Raw genomic sequence first — 20,114 nt, 5'->3', positions numbered from 1 at the left:
CCTGAACCCAGCAGAAATCGCTGCCTGGCTGGCGGGCAGGAGCAGAAATTCGGCCTCCCACCAGGGACCCGCAGGAATGGTAACTGGCACAAGGTAATTCCATCAGAGGGCTCCGGGAGGGGAATCGCCATGAAGGAAGGGGATGAAGACTGGGTCAGGGGTGGTCCAAAGTTTCCTTGTGAGGCCCAGAGGAGCATTCCTGCTCCTCCTGGCCCGCAAGGAAACTAAAAATAATACTTACCTCACTGGGCCTCTTCTGGCCCTGGCTACTGTTGCCGACAGTTTTGGCCTGGCGGGGAAGCCACTACTACTCCCCCACATAGGTCTCGGGTTAAAACGGCAGATTGGGCCCCAATTACATCACCAGATCCTGACCTGTATATTTAAAGAGGACCCCGGTAGCTTGGGACGAGTGTCCTTTCCCTCCTGCAGTAGACTTCCAGATCTGAAGATATTTATGTCTGTGAGAAATAAAAAGAAGCATTTTTATCGTGTATTAGATTATTGTCTAAAATACTTTATTACGAGTAACAGCAGATGAGGGGTTATAAACCTAGGTTCATAAGAACATAAGAAATAGGAGCAGGAGTAGGCCATAGGGCCCCTCGAGCCTGCTCCACCATTCAATAAGAGCATGGCTGATCTTCGACCTCAACTCCACTTTCCTGCCCCGATCACCATATCCTTTGATTCCCTTAATGTCCAAAAATCTATTGATCCCAGTCTTGAATATAACAGAAATATGGATAGCTTTTTCAAAAACACAGGAGCTCAAAACCCATACACTTTGGGGTAACTGTTCAACATGCCGCTCGGGCATAAAGCGAGCATTTCAGGTCGACCACCCATATGGAAACTGCCTGATTTTCATTTTCATCTCCTCCAACGTGGTCTGTTTGGCAGTGACCGCTACGATCTTGATCAGAAACACCTGTAGTATTCACGGCTCTCTTGTGAAACACAACTCTTCAACCCTGATTTTAACCTAACCAGTCTAGCGGGAACGGGCTGGATTTTGGTCCGCCACCCATTTTACACCCCACCTGATTTTACTCTTCAAAGTCACTGGGGGGTTAAAAGCGGTAAAAGGGGCATCCCATCCGACCCGAGCCCGCCCATTCTCGCTGGGCAGGTTAGATTAAATTCAAGGCTTTCGTCCTCATTATCATCATTAATAGATCCGATCTAAAGTTAAATACTCCTCTGTTGATGTGCCGTTGCGGTTGCAGATTGTTGCACAAGCTCTTAAGTTAAATTACCCTTTAGTTTTTGCTTTTTACTCGTGTTTGTACTTCTACATTTGAGTGATAGAAATGCTCAGAGCAATGCTAAATGTGAACAATATATCCAGTGGGAATTTCTTTGACTTTGCCATTTCTCTTTAATCATTTCATTTTTTGCTCCAAGGCTCCCTGTGTCCATATAATGTTCTTTATAGCTGGCACATAGAAAGCAAAAACACTGTATAATATGTATTTCCTCAAATAGTTCTAAAATTTTCCACATTTTTGAGTATGGCTCAAGTATTCTTATGTTTTTATTAAGTATTGACAGAGAGTCAAATAGCATCTATTCCATCAGCCCCCTCAGTTTAGCTTCAGTAAGTTCACTGCTCCATTTGCTTCAGTTTATTCTAATCTAGCTGCATTGTTTCTTCCAATTTTCCCTGTATTTAACACATTCTTTCCTTGATTTCGGCTGTGTCTTTTCCCCAAGTGCTTATCCTTTTGTCTCCCCAACTACTCCTGAAATTCATAACATCTTTCTTCTGAGTAGCCCAAGTCAACCTTTGACCCAAGGCTAAGTTGTCTAATAATGGAACTGATTTTTTAAAATTAAAATTAAGGGACAAGCGAAATCTGTTTACTTGAAGACAGAAACTTAGCCACTGACCCTGATTAACGTGAAGAAAATTGGAAGATACAGGGAAAACCTACATATTGTTCTGTGGATTGCTGGCCTCGTCATGTGAACGACCATAGAACCATCCTTCTCTTACCCTCCCCAGCTCTGATTGAGCTCTAAGTGCAGATATAGTGGGCAGCAGAATGTATCTCACGCTCCTCTTCAAGCATCCATTCCAAAGGTCACAGAGCGTGGAAGAGATTCATAGATTTATATTGTGTCTTTCTTCTCTCATCAGACTTTGATGAAAGTGCAGGTCACTCCCCTCTTTGACAAGTATGCTGCCTCAGAGCAGCCATTCCACTTCATTGGATACTGCTTCTAGTTTTCCTTTCCTTCATCTCCATGGCTATTGTCATACCATCAAACATGGCTGACCTTTTTGTCTTGTCATGAGGGACCTATGAAGTAAATGAGATAAATTGTTCAGATTCCACCCCAATACAAATTACAATTACATTATTTTGAGGACTTTGTTTCTCTTCAGTACTAAAGTTTACATTAGTTACATTCCAATGCTAAAATTGGATCTCTGTGCACATTATGACTTCAGAGGGGTAAAAATTATTGTTGACAATGTTGTATGAACGCTTAACAAACTTGTACTAAGTTTCTCTTTCCACTGTTTTAAAAGAGGATTTGATAAGACTATTTTAAATACAAGCTAAGGCCTCTGTTGAAATAGCAGAGAGAACAATTTGGTGGAAGTGCATTAAAAATTCATGTGTTAACATCACCTACAGTGATTTCTACATTATGTGTTTTTTTTCCTATATGCAAAAATTATGGTGGTTACAGGAACTCTGGTAATGAAATAATAAGCTATAGATAGTACTAGTTACACCTATTTTGTTTTTATGTTAAATAAAGTTTCCCTATTAAGATAAATTCTTCAAGAAACATTGATCTTAGCATTTTCTAAGTCTTGATCAGAAGTCTGAACAGACAAACTTGCATTTATACAGCACCTCATCATGTCCAAAGTGTTCCACATCCAATAAATTATATTTTAAATGCAATCACCCTTGCAAAGGCAAACGTGGCAGCCAGTTTGAGTAGAGCAAGATCCCAGTAACAGGAAATGAGAAATAACCAGTTGAATTTATTTCTGATGCTCTTGGTTGTGGACACTGGGAGAACCCCCAGCTTTTCAAATAGTAGCATGGAGTCGTTAATGTAAATTTGAATAAGCTGCCGGGAATTTGATTTGACATCTCATCCAAAAGACAGCACCTTTGACAATGCACCACTCCATCAGTACTACACTGAAATAGCAGCTTAGATTATGTGGTCAAGTTCTGGCTTAAGAGGCACGAGTGCTACCAACTGAGCCAAGCTGAGACCACTGATGCATAGATGTTAGAGAGAGAGGATACCCAGAGAAGTTGGTCTCCAATAGACATGAACCTCTATTGTGCATAGTGGTGATCCTTGTTTCCCTTGCTGAACAGGAGTGACTGAGGACAAATACTGTGATAGTACTACAAGTACGCTGTACAGTCTCAACTTTCTCTTGACTGCTTAAAATATGGTACTCATTTATCGATCTCAAAAGGATGCACGGCTGTTTGGACCTATTGGGATTCAAATGCAGGACCTGCGGGTCTGAGTCTGGCACTCAACTGATTGAGCTACATGCAGTTGCATAAATATTAAGGACCCCATTTTTTAAAAAACGATAACTTGTTTTGGTGTAAATGTACAATTCATGGTTGTACTGTGAAAATGTAAAACGCCCCCATTTTATCAGTTTTTTGCATATCTTGACATCATACACGGTTGTGCAACATGGGGTGCAATGTTACATTATGTCACAATGACTCATTGGCACGGTTTCAAATCAAACAGATTGTTTGATGATTTAGCAACAGCTCATTTGTTTTTCATTGATTATTAAAAAAAAGCCAATGTATTTGTGGGACCTGTAAAAGATTCACTGTTGGTTTAGTATGGTTAATAGTTACAGTATTACTATATGACAAATATTGATTTTAGGTAGATGAAACTACTGTGATAGAATTTTACCTGGATCTTGTCTTTTATATACAACATATGTCATGGTATAAAAGCAATGAATGCTGCAAAAATATCATCAGTTAATACAGTATCAATTAATCTAACTCCAGAAAACTGTTTGTCATAAAAGATCTCATACTGGCAAAGCAGTCTTTTAAAACTTTTTTCTCTAAATAAAGACAGATGCTCAAAGGATATTTTCTACTTTGATGCCTACTGTTTTGCACTTACCGCCATTTTCTTTTAATCTCGTTCTTGCAGGGAGCGCAGATGATCTTCAGTGCAGCTAAAGACTTGGGACAATTATCAAAGCTGAAGGTATCAATATAATTATACTTGGCATAGTATAGGCCCCTTATATTTAGCATTGCCCTCAAAGTTTGTACACCACATCCGAATAATGCGTTGTTAACTTAATTCAATTTTGTTTGTGTGAAGTTATTTTATATATATATCCTTAAACTCAAGCAATTTCAGGGATTCCTTAGCTTGAATTCAGCCAATTACCGCCCCATCAGTCTACTCTTAATCATCAGCAAAGTGATGAAAGGTGTCGCTGACAGTGCTATCAAGCGGCACTTACTCACCAATAACCTGCTCAGTTTGGGTTCCGCCAGGACCATGCAGCTCCAGACCTCATTACAGCCTTGGTCCAAAGATGAACAAAAGAGCTGAATTCCAGAGGTGAGGAGAGAGTGACTGCCCTTGACATCAAGGCAGCATTTGACCGAGTGTGGCACCAAGGAGCCCGAGCAAAATTGAAGTCGATGTGAATCGGGGAAAACTCTCCAGTGGCTGGAGTCATACCTAGCACAAAGGAAGATGGTAGTGGTTGTTTGAGGCCAATCATCTCAGCCCCAGGACATTGCTGCAGGAGTTCCTCAGGGCAGTGTCCTAGGCCCAACCATCTTCAGCTGCTTCATCAATGACCTTCCCTCCATCATAAGGTCAGAAATGGAGATGTTCGCTGATGATTGCACAGTGTTCAGTTCCATTCGCAACCCCTCGGATAACGAAGCAGTCCTTGCCCGCATGCAGCAAGACCTGGACAACATCCAGGCTTGGGCTCATAAGTGGCAAGTAACATTTGCTCCAGACAAGTGCCAGGCAATGACCATCTCCAACAAGGGAGAGTCTAACCACTTCCCCTTGACATTCAACGGCATTACCATCGCCGAATCCCCCACCATCAACATCCTGAGGGTCACCATTGACCAGAAAGTCAACTGGACCAGCCACATAAATACAGTGGCTACCAGAGCAGGTCAGAGGCTGGATATTCTATGGCGAGTGACTCACCTCCTGACTCCCCAAAGCCTTTCCACCATCTACAAAGCACAAGTCAGGAGTGTGATGGAATACTCTCCACTTGCCTGGATGAGTGCAGCTCCAACCACACTCAAGAAGCTCGTCACCATCCAGGACAAAGCAGCCCACTTAATTGGCACCCCATCCACCACCCTAAACTTCCACTCCCTTCACCATCGCCACACTGTGGCTGCAGTGTGTACCATCTACAGGATGCACTGCAGCAACTTGCCAAGGCTTCTTCAACAGCACCTCCCAAACCCGCGACCTCTACCACCTAGAAGGACAAGGGCAGCAGGCACATGGGAACAACACCAACTGCAAGTTCCCCTCCAAGTCACACACCATCCTGACTTGGAAATATATCGCCGTTCCCTCATCACGGCTGGGTCACAATCATGGATCTCCCTTCGTAGCAGCACTGTGAGAGAATCTTCACCACACGGACTGCAGAAGTTCAAGAAGTCGGCTCATCACCACCTTCTCAAGGGCAATTAGGGATGGGCAATAAATGCTGGCCTTGCCAGCAATGCCCGCATACGAACATACGGATTAAGAGCAGGAGTAGGCCATTCGGCCCCTCGAGCCTGCTCTGCCATTTGATAACATCATGGCTGATCTGATTGTGACCTCAACCCTACTTTCCTGTCTACCTACTATAACCTTTGATTCCCTTGTTAATCAGGAATCTATCTAACTCAGCCTTAAAAATATTCAATGACCCTGCCCCCACCGCTCTCTGGGGAAGGGAGTTCCACGGACTCACGACCCTCGGAGAGAAAAAAATTCTCCTCATCTCCATCTTAAATGGGAGAACCCTTATTTTTAAATTGTGGCCCTTAGTTCTAGTCTCTCCCACAAGGGGAAACATCCTCTCAGCATCTACCCCTGCTAGTGCCCTCAGGATCTTATCCCATGAACGAACAAAAAAAAGGTTCATCTACATGATTCTTTTAAAATGAATAGTGTGGGACTATGTAAATTATAATTCACACACCCTTGTCAAAAAATATTTCATCCTGAATTACAAAAAGTAAATAGTTAATTGAAAATAGAAACTGCTGCATATTTTTAAGTGCTCCAAGGATACATTCACTAGAAATCTAGGCAGAACAATTAGGAAATCATAGCTTGTTCTACTTATTATTCACTGATAGAAAAGCACAACAGGGTTACATTTGGGGCAGCTATAATAAGCACTTTTGCAAGTGCTAAATAATGTTGGAAAACTTGAACTGATGCATACATCCTGTCACAGGGCTGTGTTTTAAGAAATCAAAATTCAGTTAAAGCATCTACATTTTAGTTCAATTTAACACAGATTAAATAACTCCATTCTTTAACAAATGCTGCTGCCATAATAGCTAGTGCAAACATATACGTGTTTTTGTATTAATTTACCAGAAATATATAAATATATTAGCTTTCACTTAAATTTTGTTACTAGTGAAATATGTACACTGAATCTCAAATCCTGCTTTATTCAGTCAGAGAACCCTGGTCATTGCTGTAAAACTACTTCAGATACAAAAATTCATACAGGTTACTCAATACCATAGTTTCTTTAACTATGGCCAGTAAAATTAATATATTGTTATGATTAGTTACTTATGCTTCAGACAAATGGATCTCATTGAGTAATTTCTTTGTTACATTATTTATAAATGTTCATTAATTTTGAGTATGTTTCCTTTAATATCCTTTTCAAATAGGAACATGTGATTCGGGAAGAGGTCAAAAGTCTCAGTCCACGTCAGTGTGCTATAATGGAAGTAGTGTTGGCTACAATAAAGGTAATTTTATATGTCTTAGATTCTGAGTGGACACAGCTGCATTTTACCAGTGATGTTTTTCCATTCAATTATGACAGCAGAAGGAATCCTGAAAAAGACAAAAGTATTTTTCTCGCTGACAGTGGATTCATCTACAGTCTCCAAACAAAGCTCATCACACACTGACCTCCCATGAGCTTCCCCTGAGATTAGGGAACAAAGTAGCTGTCAATAGTCACGTTGCGGTGAAATTGGTTTTGGGCGGTGGTGCAAAATTGGTGATAGCGAATTGCCGGCCCTTTTTGCGCCTGCCTGATTTTCTTTTCCATTGGCTGTTGTCCATTACCACCAAAGGCGAATTTCACTCCCATAGAATTCTTTAGTTCGATTCCAGGTGGCCAATACCCAGCGTACGGTAGAGCACTCATTCAGTTATTATTTCACTAAGAAGCCATGCAACATTTTATTGCAGTTATTTTCAGCTAAAATTCTCAATATGCAGCTAAGCAGGGTTTTTTTTAATGTTCCCATGCAGCAGTTTCTGAAGAATCATTTCACTGTTAGATCTTCAAATTATTTTACCTCAGCCTCCAATATCCTCACATACAGAAATGCTTCCGACCAGCTGATATCACATACCATATACTTAGTGGAAATGTGAAATTTCCTACAAATCTCCTGAAATGTACAATATTATTAAACTGCATTACTCTTGTGAGGTACCATTTCTTGTTTAGGTCAAAGTCACTTCTGCATCCTTATAACTGGATCATTTTAAACTATAATTATTTTCTCAATGATATTGATAAGTGGAAAGATTGGAAGCAGCAACATACTGAAAATATTAGAAACTGGCTGCCCTAGGCTTCAAATTGCTTGCTGTAATGAATATTTTTGTTATAAAAATCCTGTCTTTAATTAGAAACACAAAAATGTAGAGAAATCAATCTCTCGCACTGATCCACAGCTGTCCCTCACAGCATTCTCCAGCCACATAACTCCCACTCACCGGTAAGAAACTAAATTTAGTAGATTATTGAATAATCTGCATAATAACAGTATGAACATATCGATATTATGTTACAATAGAACCTCGATCATCCACCTTCCTCATTTTCCACCAAAATTCTTGCAAGACAGAGCCTTGCACTTGTTATTGCCTCATTGCAAAGCCTATTAACACCAACCTCCTCCTGTCTGCTGTAAGTCAACATTACAGCCCAAGGAAGATTTAACTCCCCTTATGTTATTTGCATAGTATTTATCTTGATTCCTCGCCTGTACCATACATATATGACCAAAATTTGGGGATTCTTGATTATCCGCCAATTTTCAACATCCATCAAAGGGTAAGGGGTCTCTTACATTCTGTTACCTGATTGACCTATGGCAGCAGATCACCAGAGACAGCTGAGTTGGATATACTCCAAGAAGTTTGCCCAAGTTGTTATGTGAGGTGGTGCTTCATGGAGTACAAGTTTTCACCCGCCGAGAGCTCATAATGAATGGGAAGAGATCATAAATGCAATAATCAGGTTCATTGTAGTCTAATTCTAGAGAGCAGCAGGAATGAAGTGTGAACTCTCGACCTTTTTCCTCACCAGCTAGAATTCTGTTACAAGCAGCCTATGTAGAAGTTACAAATGTGGGTCTGCTGTAGATACCTTCTAGGGCATTAGTTGCTCGCATATGCAGTCTGAGTGTCTTATTTTTGTGGGAATTGACTCACACCACCCTATTTATACTTGTATAATAGCATGATCAGTAGTACCTGAACCGTGTATTTCTTTAACCTCTCTGAAGGCGGATCAAGAAAACACTTGATGAGGCATATATCAATCATCAAGCTGCTTTATTACACAGTAACGTGAATATACAGAACAGCTGTTATGACTAGACTCACTTAATTCAGTACATACAATTTATTGTCACATAATAATACAAAATAAAGAACATGCCATGCTAGCTCAAATCAGTGGACCATCTTACTTAAACAAGATGGTTTCTAACAATCCTCCAGAAAAAAACCCTTAGAGCAATGCTTTTTTAAAAAAAAACTTGACTGCCCTCACAGCCTTCTAACTGCAAAAACCCTTTGTGCCAGCATGTATACCACTTTCTGTCTTTTTATCTCTTGCTGCCAGAGAGACAGGTATCAAAGGACTTACCAACACATTGGGTGTGATGCAGTGTTTTTCAATTGGCTAGAAAAGCCAACGGATTGTTTATTGTTTAGGATCTGGAGAGAACAATTTCCATTTAGCATATTAATTTATTTAGGTGTCTTTTTTTCCAAAGTTGTGAGAATACACTTTGCTTAAAAAAACAAACATTAAAAGTATTTTTTTCTTTTCAGTGGAAAAATTATCATAAATTCCTTAGAGATGACAGTGGGCGAATAGGAGAATTTACTTATCCCTTTCCCCCATTTGCAAATGGTCAGTACTATTTACCTAACTATTGAAGTGTGATCCTGAAAGAATTGCACTTCTTAGAAGTAGATAAAGAAAATGAACTAGCTCCTTAGGGAATGTATATACCCAATCAAAGACTAAGTGAAGCAGAGCCGGTATGAACAATAAACCAAATACCCAAAGAACAGAACAGAACTACCTTTATAGCAGAAGAATAATTAGAAAAAGCAGGAAAGCTGACTACTATCCCTCTCTCTATTTATCTGGCAATTAAACAACTATAATAGTTAAGTGGAACATGAACCATTAATATTTCGAATACAATCTTGCTGGATATTTAATAGGCAGCAGAAACAATAAAACACAACAAAAATTCAGAAGCTGTGTAGGATTTGTTCATTAATCCAGCAGCACTCTGTCAAACCCCAGCAAGTGTAAGTGGTGTGATCATCTGTGGAAGCTAAGGGAAAGGTACAAATTGTGTTTCATCCATTTCTTATTCTTTATTTTGTTTTCTCTATTCACACACAGTGAGGCCATTTATGTGATATTGCAAGGTGTTACTGATTAGTAGAAATCATAACTTAAGGATTATCCATCATTCATGTTTACACTGTCGCATTCTCTGTTAATTCATTAATCTGGCTTATACACTTAATATTCTGTTAAAATAGAAATGCTTTCCCTCTTGTCACATTGGGCTAGATTTTCCTTGCCTAAGCCATTTGTTTTTGAGTGGTATCAGGATAGACTAGGAAGGGAGATCGGCTGGGGAGTTGGGTTTTACTCTGGAACTGATGGGATGACTGTGAATATGTTTGCCCATATTCGGGTGGGTGTATCAAATCACCATGTAAATCCAACATATTTTCCTTCATTTGCACCTTGGTAGGAATGCCAAAGTGTCCAGATGTCCAATATTTCTAAGGAGATGCTGGGGGGGGGGTAACTTTTAAATGGCCCTTAAGATGAGGGTAGTTGAGAACAAGGTGACCGATTGCACTCAATCAGCGTGGCCAAATTTAAAATTTGTTTTAAAACTCAGCAACTTCTTCAACTGCTCCAGTCATGCTCAGCTGCTGCAAGTGCCTGAGGTCTACACCAGTCATCTTCCTACCACCCCTCATGAGGCAGTTTCCACGGCTCCACCAGAAATCCTGTCAAAAGCCCACCTAAAAATATTTAAATTAGCTGACCCAGGAAAATCTGTCTGGGTGACTATTGGGAGCCATAGGTGAGAACTAAGCCAGTCGCACCACAGCTCTAGCGAGATTGCCGCCAAAAAGGAAAACGTCTAAAAAGTATTTTCAGGGGTTTTTTTGGTATCGGAATCTATCAACGGATTTTTCCTGTTAATATTACATTGTTTCCTGTCAAATCTTACCAGAAGTGTTCTGTGAATAAAGCACAGATGAGATGTGGAAAATAAAGGAGTATATTCCCAGTGCAAAAATCTTCCTGCCCTCATAATCAAATGTCTAGTTAAATTAGAAAGGTTCTCTCCCATAGCTTCTTGCCATTGCTACAAACTAAACCCTGATCCTTCTTCTTTTGTTAGAATTTATGTATTTGAGTTTTCACATAATCTTACAGGCTATAAGACAAGGAAAAGAGTGATTATGATAGCTGCTAGACTAGCCAAAAGGGTTAGCATAAAATAAAAGTTTAAACATGGAAATATAGTTTTATAAACCAGAAGAGAGCATCTTTTCATAACTTTATTGCAGGGCTGCTCCTGGATATATCTGACCACAGGAAAATATAGATAAGCATATTTGGGACTTGGATAATAGTCATAACTCCTCGAGCAACCCTTAAATTTGGGGAAATAAATTCCATTATATGTTGAAAAAGCAAGTTCCATTATATGTTTGACATATTTAAATTAGAAGCCACTACAAGATAATAAAAAAAAGATTATCTAACACAAAGCATAAGTTCACTGCAGTTTTCTACTTTATATAAACCGTCACTGTGCTATGTTGTCAACAAAGCCAGATACACTAAAGATTTTGAAGTAACAGCTTGTATTTATATAGTGGCTTTAACACAGCGAAAAGTCCTAAGACGTTTCACAAATAGGTGTGAGGAAATGAATGCTGAGCCTAGAGGAGACATATTGAGAAGGATGATAAAAACTTGGTCCAATGCATGGATTTTGAGAAGGTTTCTAAAGGTGGAGAGGGAGAGCGAGGTAAGGAGGAGGGTTCAAGGAGGGAGTACCAGAGAGTAGGGCGAAGGTGACTTAAGGCATTGTCACCTATTGTGGGGTGAAGGGAGGGGGTAGACACAGAAGCCAGAATCAGAAGAATGGAGTATTTAGGAGGGCATATAGAGCTGGAGGAGATTTCAGAGATACAATGGGGCAAGGCCATGGAGGGATTTATAGGCAATTGAATTTAATGCATTGGAGGTCAGGAAGCCAATGAAGATCAACAAGGATGGGGGTGATGGTGAGTGAGCCTTAGTGGAGGGCAGGATACATGCAGCAACATTTTGAGTAAGTTGGAGTTTATGGAGGAAGGAAGATCAGCAAAGAGAGCATTAGAGCCGTCGAGCCGGGAGGTGACAAAGGCATGTATTAGGGTTTCAGCGGTGGAGGGGCTGAGGTAAGCATGGAGATAGGCAATGTTGTGGAGGTGGAAGTAGGCACCTGATGATGGATAGACTGGGAGGTTTAAAGCTCAGCTGAGGGTCGAACAGGATGCCGAGACTGCAAGCAGTCTGGTTCAAAGGAATTTGTGGCAAGGGCCAAAGACAATGCGGTGGCACAAAATGAGCAGTATCGTTTGACCGCCCAATATTCAGTGTTATTGAAGTCAATGGTGCTGAATATTGGGCGGGGAGTACAACGGGCAGTGGATGCAATACCCCCCGTTTTGCGATACCGCCCAAACCGTATTTCTACCCCAATGGCTTTGATCTTCCCAATGTCGAGCTGGAGGAAGTTGCAACTCAGCCGGGATTTGATGTTGGTCAAGAAGTCTGTGGGTACAGAGGCAGATGAGGCCGTACCAGCAATCCACATACTGTGCGGTGTTCACTAGGATATAACTGGAAGACAAACAAGATAATGTATGGCCTCATTGATTGGGAAATGAATCCTTTGAGATGAAAACAATGTATTTTCTGACTGAGAGATTTATGTGTTTCGAAAGAACATTGATCATATATGTAATTCCATTTCAAAATTTGTTACTAAAGGACTAAAATATTCTATTGATCTGTATAGCTCGAGATAATATAAGTTTCTTAAATGAAAAATTAGAAAGCATCTGTTGGGTTATGACAGATGAGTTAATTTTATTTTAATGCATTAGAAATACATAGCTTTTTACACAATTATCATTTATCTTTATCTACTTTTGCTATGTTTTGACTCAAAAAGGTAATTCAAATTTATAAACCAACTAGCTAATCTCCACTAGCATTGCTCATGGGTAGTCTGGGGTTTGGAGCATGGTTGTGATGTTTAGCTGCCATAATGAAGTGGCCTGTCCCTTTATGGTCATTGTTTAGGTACCCCCTGTGGGGAAGTGGTCTAAATGGATTCACTTGGAGTTAATTAGAGGCTAATTGTTAAAGGAAGTTCTGTGGATCTCTTGGGATAGAGACCATCTTATAAAAGTCAGAATAACCAGCGGGATATGGATGCCTTTTTGTTAAAGCATAATCGATGAGCACTGGACAAAAGACTTTGGTCTGCGTCAAACTAACCAATTTGTTGCATCAAACTAACACATGACAATGATGTGGTTATACTTCAAAATTTGATGTATTAATGATACAACTTAATCAAAGTTGCAACAATATATTATCAGTGTAATAGTATGCAATTATGCCCATTATAATCTGTTCTTATAACCATATGATCATCAAAGAAGTAAATAGGTTGTAACCCCATCTGCTCAATTATAAAGAAACAGAATGCAATTCTCGAGCTATATATAAGAACTGGAATCTGAAAAAACACCCAATCACAAGATTTCACAGACAAAACAAATTGGAGGTTAAATTGGTTAACCTCCGAATCTGGGCGCAGGCATCGCAGTACACGATTAACCCGCGCCCAATGTTCCGATGCAGGCAACACGAGACATTTGTGCCGCCTGGTCATTTACCAGATAGAAGCGCAGCATGAAAGCCTAGCTACAATTCTCTCACCAGGTTCACATTTCTCACCAGCAGAGGGGATCAAATATCGCCTGATTTGCTCGCACCTCTTAAATACAGCCTGCACCTCTTATTTGCAAAAAATAAGATATGGGTCTGCACGAAGTCTGAATGGCAATCAGACAACGCACACGTAAAACACAGATACATATCCCATCACTATGTTTACAAGCTGTTGAGTTACGTTAAAATATTGAATAAAGGTTGTGCACTACTAAATCCCACATCTTCCAACCTGCACACCAGACCTCACCAATCTGCCGATCTGAGTTTGTACCAGGCCTGCCAGAGTGTGTGCGCCAAGGTTCTCTGCTGATGCACTAGAGGCCTTGGTGCAAGAGGTGAACAGAAGGAGGGGCATCCTATATCCGCAAGGGGCAAGAGGCCCTCCAGACATATGCTCAAGAGGCAGTAGGGGACACAGTCAATGCCAGGCACATAGCACCATGAACATGGACGCAATGCAGGAAGAAGATCAGTGCTTTTACACAAGTGGTTAAGGTGAGTGAGGTCAACTGTCAAGTGGCATCTCCTACCAACTGCACCTCTAGCCGCATCCACTGCTCCACTCACTACACCCCCGTCACCCACCTATCAACAACCTCTTTCAATCAGTACTCAACTCTTCCAATCAGATGCTTCCTCTCACTCTCATACATTACCACTGTTGCAAGCCGCCGACCCACAACTCACAGGTCACACACACTGGCAGCCACTCAACCCTGACAGGCACATCACCCAGACATCCTGCAGGACACTCACTGATATACGTCTCGCTTTCTTGCAAGAGAAGGTGACAGGAGGCAGCAAGTGGCAGTGGCATTAACCCCCCCAAACCTTTCCCACCATTCAATGAGATCATGGTTGATCTGAGACCTAATTCCATGTAACCACCTTGGCCCACATCCCTTAATACCCTTGGTTCACAGAAATCTATCAATCTCCAATTTAAAATTAACAATTGAGCTAGCATCAACTGCTGTTTGCAGAAGTGCGTTCCAAACTCCTACCACCCTTTGCGTGTAGAAGCATTTCCTAACTTCACTCCTGCAGGTCCTGGTTCTAAATGTTCAGCTGTGTCCCCTCGTCCTAGTATTCAAGTATAGGAGACCTCCAAAAACAGGTACACATGCATCAGCAGCCAAAAGCAATAATCCATCAACTAACCTGTACATCCTGCATGGTCCCTTTAGATGGTGCTGGTTGGGGGTCCTCCAGGCCTAAGACAGGTTCAGGTTTTTGTGGTTAAGACAATGCATTGAGTGGAGCATTCAGTGCCAAAATGGTGTCTGTGCCTTTAAATCAGCGTTGCACACTAATCGAACGCATATTCTGCTTACTTTACATGCTGCCGGCGTTCATTATCTGCACGTGCGCGATACCCTTTACCAAGATGGCATCTAACGCACGTAACACTAGAAGCATGCGCGTATATTCTGGACACCATTTTGGAACTTCGGGAGGCCGAGTAGCGCCTATAAAACGGGCGCCACATGGCCAAATTTCTAGCCCACCCAGTTTAAAATTGAAGCATTGCAGTTTATTTTTAACTTTGAAAAACAGCTCAGGCAAAAAAAACAATGGAGTTTGGAGTGTTAAGGTTGTTATCCAAAATCTGTGCTTCAGAATTCTCAGCTTCATTATATGAGAAATGTTCTGTACCCTGAAGTGTGTGCTACATTCTGTTAGAATGAACATCTTATTTCACATTTTGATAGTTTGGCATAAATTCTCAATGTAGTTCTTTCAGGCAGCCCCGTTATTTACTCTGACTTTCAGGTTTCCTTCCAAACTGACAAAAAAAATGCTGACAACAGAACTTTTCTAAATCAATATGCAATATCACACTTTGTAAGAGCAATTAATCACTATTATTTTGAATTTGAATTGTGTTCATTAGCTGGTCCGTTGTAATTAATTTCAGAATTTGAACCAGTTAAGAAACATGTTCAGAGTGTTCTGCATCGGGAAAGTTACAACATTTTACTTCAGCCTCATTGAAAACATACAGTAGACTGTGGAGATTACGACAACATTATACTTTGGGAAATGTGTGGTTCAGTGGATTAACCATGCATCTCTGAGGCTTCAGCTCAAATAATCTGTTGGATAGAATGTCTCCACATTCAGACAGCTGTAACTGTCAGAAGCAAAATGAGCTTGGGCTGTTTTAGTCTAGTTTCTGGAGAATGATTGACCACAGCACAAAACTGCCCTGAAGTCATCAGTAATTGAGCAGACTTGCTCAGTTGCTTCGAATTGACACTGTATGAATATTAGCACACAAATGCTTAACGAGTTTGTATGAAGTTCCTATGTTCAGTATTTGAATGAGGCTTTCATAAAAATAATGGACAAAGGAATTTAATACGAATCCATTAACCATGTATGTGCTGATATCTGCACAGGATAATTTCAAGGCCACAAGAATGATTGGTGTGGAAATAAATTCTTGGGTCAGTATAAAACAAAGTTTACCCTACATTTTTTTAAATAAAAGTTTAATAAAAAAAACTACAGTGTAGGCCTAGTTCTTTGTTATTTATGGTTCTTGTAATTGCATAAAAATTTGAAAATAATCGACATTAAAGTTTAAACTGCAGATAATAGGGTAAAGTTTCCTGGTCTTCTATCTGAGGACACTGGATCATCCGGGTGCAGCAACTACAGGCAATTGAGCGGGGAGGAGCGCACTCTGGTAAGGCATTCTCCTTCAAATTCTGTCCATCAATTTAAATGGACTCCCCACCTGATCTCCTGTATTTGCTGCACCCAGGCAATCCAAAGCACTTGGGTGCAGGACCTGGAAAATCGACCTATATGACTAATTCTGGATAATGCTTTAAGTTACTGAGGTAAAAATATATTTAATTAAATGTATTAAGATGTCAGAAATTGTTCAATCTCAACATTTTATAAACTGTTGATGATTTCTATACTTTCAATCTGGTTGGAGAACAGTAAGGAATGTGGAATTTAAATACATACACTGCCATGCATTTGTCTCACAGCATATTTGATGGTGCCTATAAAAATTTAGTAGCCTTGTTCACATCATTTTTCTGCTGCGTTGTCATTGTTTAATGCTTTTTCTTGATGGATTTGCCCATTCTTTAGCAATATTTCCATGCTGGAGGAAATGGCCTGAAGAAGACATTCTTAGAGAAGAGCCCAGACTTGCAATCCTTGAAATATGCACTTAACCTGTACACTCAAACCACTGATGCCCTGGTTAAAAAATTTATCAACACCCAATCTTCGCAAGGTAAGGAGCGACGAAAGAAACTTTAAATTTTATTACATCATAAATATTCACATGCAAGCAGAAAAAGACATTCAGTGGCATATTATATCTAACATTAGTTGCTGATTTTTCTTTTACTCTATTGGTGACTGACTTTTCATATAAATGACTTGGAGAAACCCCCACAAACAAATATTGTACAAGAGAAAACATTGGTTCAGTCATTTCGTGGCTTGAGAGAAACAAATCCATTTGATTTTCTTCTCTCAAATTTTATTTCAGTGTTGCTGCATGTGATATCATTAAGGGTGTGTGCAGCGTGATGACATAGCTTGAAGCAGCAAATTTCAGCATTATGAAGCGTTGAGCGACATTGTGCCCGAAATTCCTACTGCTCCGCTCCACTGCCGATTGCCATTAAGAAACCACCATTTTTGCCCCACTTCCACGAGGGTGTTATGCTGATACACATTCAGACGTACTTGCATTGGGGGAAGTGGAACTGCCTGGATTTCCAGCATATGGTGTTATTCCTTCTCATATTCTGACAGCATGGGAATGGCAGGGGGAGAGGGGGGAGGATTGCTAAACACAAGATACACCCTTCACCCCCGGAAGAATTTTTTTACATTTAAAAAAAAATGGGTCCCAGCACACCCCAAATTCTGGCCTGCGCACCTTTCACTGATGCAATGCCCTCGAAGGTCCAGGAATTTTTGGGCCATAGGATAGTGTGCACAGATGCCTCACTAATAAGGTCCCAGCCACGTTGCTGTGGAGAGGGACAGAGTAGAAGTCAAGTGCTTTCCCAAAGTGAGGGAGAGAACATTAGAAAAAGACTGAAGTTTTCAGCTCCTAACGGCCAGTTTGTGGCAAACACATAGCAGTAGACTTTGACCTACTTTCTGAGGTGATGCATAGCCTGAGAAAATAACTTTGGGGGGTGGGAATTGGCATTAGAAATAATAATAGATTACACTCTCTTCCTTTCTATCTATAATCAATAAAAGTATATTTGATGACATTTGTAGGTATTGCAAGACAAAACTTAAGTTTTGGCTCCGATGTATAGTCAATGCAGTATCATTATGATTTGTCTTTTAATTTGTACTTGAAGTCTTGATTCCAATTTAATTGTGAAACATCTCATGTATTTGTTATTCGAACAAACAAGCACACTTTAAAATGAGGCTCTAAACATGGCAATTTACGGCGTGATAAATATTCCTGCTAACAATGCCCGAGAAATTATTCTGAAACTTCACATCATAAATCTTTCTGCTGCTTTGCTGCTCTTTCACTGAAGCAAATTTAGCCCCCACAGGATGATGCCATAGTCCATATCATACAGTACAAGTTTTCAGCTTAACGATTGACCTGAATTGTAATTACACATGTTTTGCGTCCTCAGTCCATTCTTTATGAAAGTGAAAGGTAAAACAGGACATAAATCATTTTGCTGTTTTGGAGCATTCACTAATGGAAATGAAATGGCTCTCTAATCCACTCTTATTTACTTTTAGGGTTTTACATAACTAGGTTTTATTCCTGCTAACTAAATGCAGCAAATTAGTGTGACTTATCATGAAAAGGGAATGTTTTATTGAATTTGTTTTGTATTTTCTATTTTTGTAGAATTGCTGACCATAAAATGTTAATTTATTAAAGTTCTGAAGTTACCGTTCTATATATGACATTTTAAAAGTGTGTTTTGGAGCATGATATATGATTTTTTTTGTATGCTGACAGTGAGTTTTTACAGTTTTTAAATATCGTTATTAAATATCCTGTAAACTATTGGGTGGATTACAACAAAAATGAACTAGTGATAAAATTACAAATGTTTTCCGAGAAAGATTGGCCGAGGAGATCGACCAATTATTTCTTGACCAAGACTGGTAACTACCAGCTTTATCTGGTACTAGTAAAACTGTTCAACTGAATTGAGTTGGTATAAATTTGAAGCAGGTTTGTTATGGCACAAAATTGCTTAACTGAAGTCCTTTCCCCTGGATGTTGGACCACCATGAAGCCTCCCTGTTAGCTGTGTGACAAAGCGTCAGCAAATGTCACGTATCGGTACCTATGTCGGGTAGTGGGGTGTTGGGAAATCAGCAAACATAAGAAAGTAAATGTCTGATATATTATTCTACCAGACTAAGCAGGATGTAAATTATGTTTTATTATAGCGCTACTTGGGCTGAGATTATTATTGTGATGCAGATTTTAAACCTGATTCAAAAAAAAATTAATTGTGTAAATTACCTAAACAAAAAAGTAGCAGAGATAGGATAACATGTATCTAAAGAAGCCCATAATACATAGGTAATAACAATATGTGATAACAGGACACTTCGAAAAATCAACGGGATTAGACAAAGTCAACATGGATTTATGAAAGGGAAATCATGTTTGACAAACCTACTGGAGTTTTTTTGAGGATGTAACTGGTAGAATAGATAAGGGAGAACCAGTGGATGTGGTTTATTTGGATTTTCAGAAGGCCTTTGATAAAGTCCCACATAAAAGGTTAGTGTGCAAAACTAAAGCACATGGGATTGGGGGTAATATACTGGCATGGATTGAAAATTGGTTAACAGACAGGAAACAGAGAGTAGGAATAAATGGGTCTTTTTCGGGGTGGCAGGCAGTGACTGGTGGGGTACTGCAGGGATCAGTGCTTGGGCCCCAGCTATTCATAATATACATCAATGATTTGGATGAGGGAACCAAATGTAATATTTCCAAGTTTGCTGATGACACAAAACTAGGTGGGATCATGAGTTGTGAGGAGGATGCAAAGAGGCTTCAAAGCGATTTAGATAAGTTGAGTGAGTGGGCAAATACATGGCAGATGTGGTATGATGTGGATAAATGTGAAGTTATCCACTTCGGAAGGAAAAACAGAAAGGCAGAGTATTATTTAAATGGTGATAGATTGGGAAATGGTGATGTACAAAGGGTCCTGGGTGTCCTTGTACACCAGTCACTGAAAGCAAACATGCAGGTGCAGCAAGCAGTTAGGAAGGCAAATGGTATGTTGGCCTTCATTGCAAGGGGATTTGACTATAGATGCAAGAATGTCTTGCTGCAGTTATACAGGGCCCTGTTGAGACCACACCTGGAGTATTGTGTGCAGTTTTGGTCTCCTTACCTAAGAAAGGATATACTTGCCATGGAGGGAGTGCAGCGAAGGTTCACCAGACTGATCCCTGGGATGGCAGGACTGTCATATGAGGAGAGATTGGGTCGACTTGGCCTGTATTCACTCGAGTTTAGAAG

The 20,114-nt window shown here is 40.1% G+C and overlaps 1 protein-coding gene across 6 annotated transcripts in view; it reads left to right on the top strand.

Moving 5' to 3' along the window:
• Positions 1–20,114, top strand: part of LOC137301857 (protein unc-13 homolog C-like) — a 514,180-nt gene that overhangs the window by 458,452 nt on the left and 35,614 nt on the right. For all 6 annotated transcript variants that reach the window (XM_067971546.1, XM_067971545.1, XM_067971544.1 and 3 more), the window contains 3 exons: positions 4,183–4,239; positions 6,942–7,022; positions 16,706–16,853. In XM_067971546.1, coding sequence (XP_067827647.1) covers positions 4,183–4,239; positions 6,942–7,022; positions 16,706–16,853 — 286 coding nt within the window. The remainder of the gene's footprint in view (positions 1–4,182; positions 4,240–6,941; positions 7,023–16,705; positions 16,854–20,114) is intronic.

Source organism: Heptranchias perlo, chromosome 34 (assembly GCF_035084215.1).
Source record: "Heptranchias perlo isolate sHepPer1 chromosome 34, sHepPer1.hap1, whole genome shotgun sequence".
Classification (NCBI taxonomy): domain Eukaryota; kingdom Metazoa; phylum Chordata; class Chondrichthyes; order Hexanchiformes; family Hexanchidae; genus Heptranchias; species Heptranchias perlo.
Note: the sequence above shows the minus strand (reverse complement) of the source record. Positions and strands in the feature narration are given on the sequence as shown.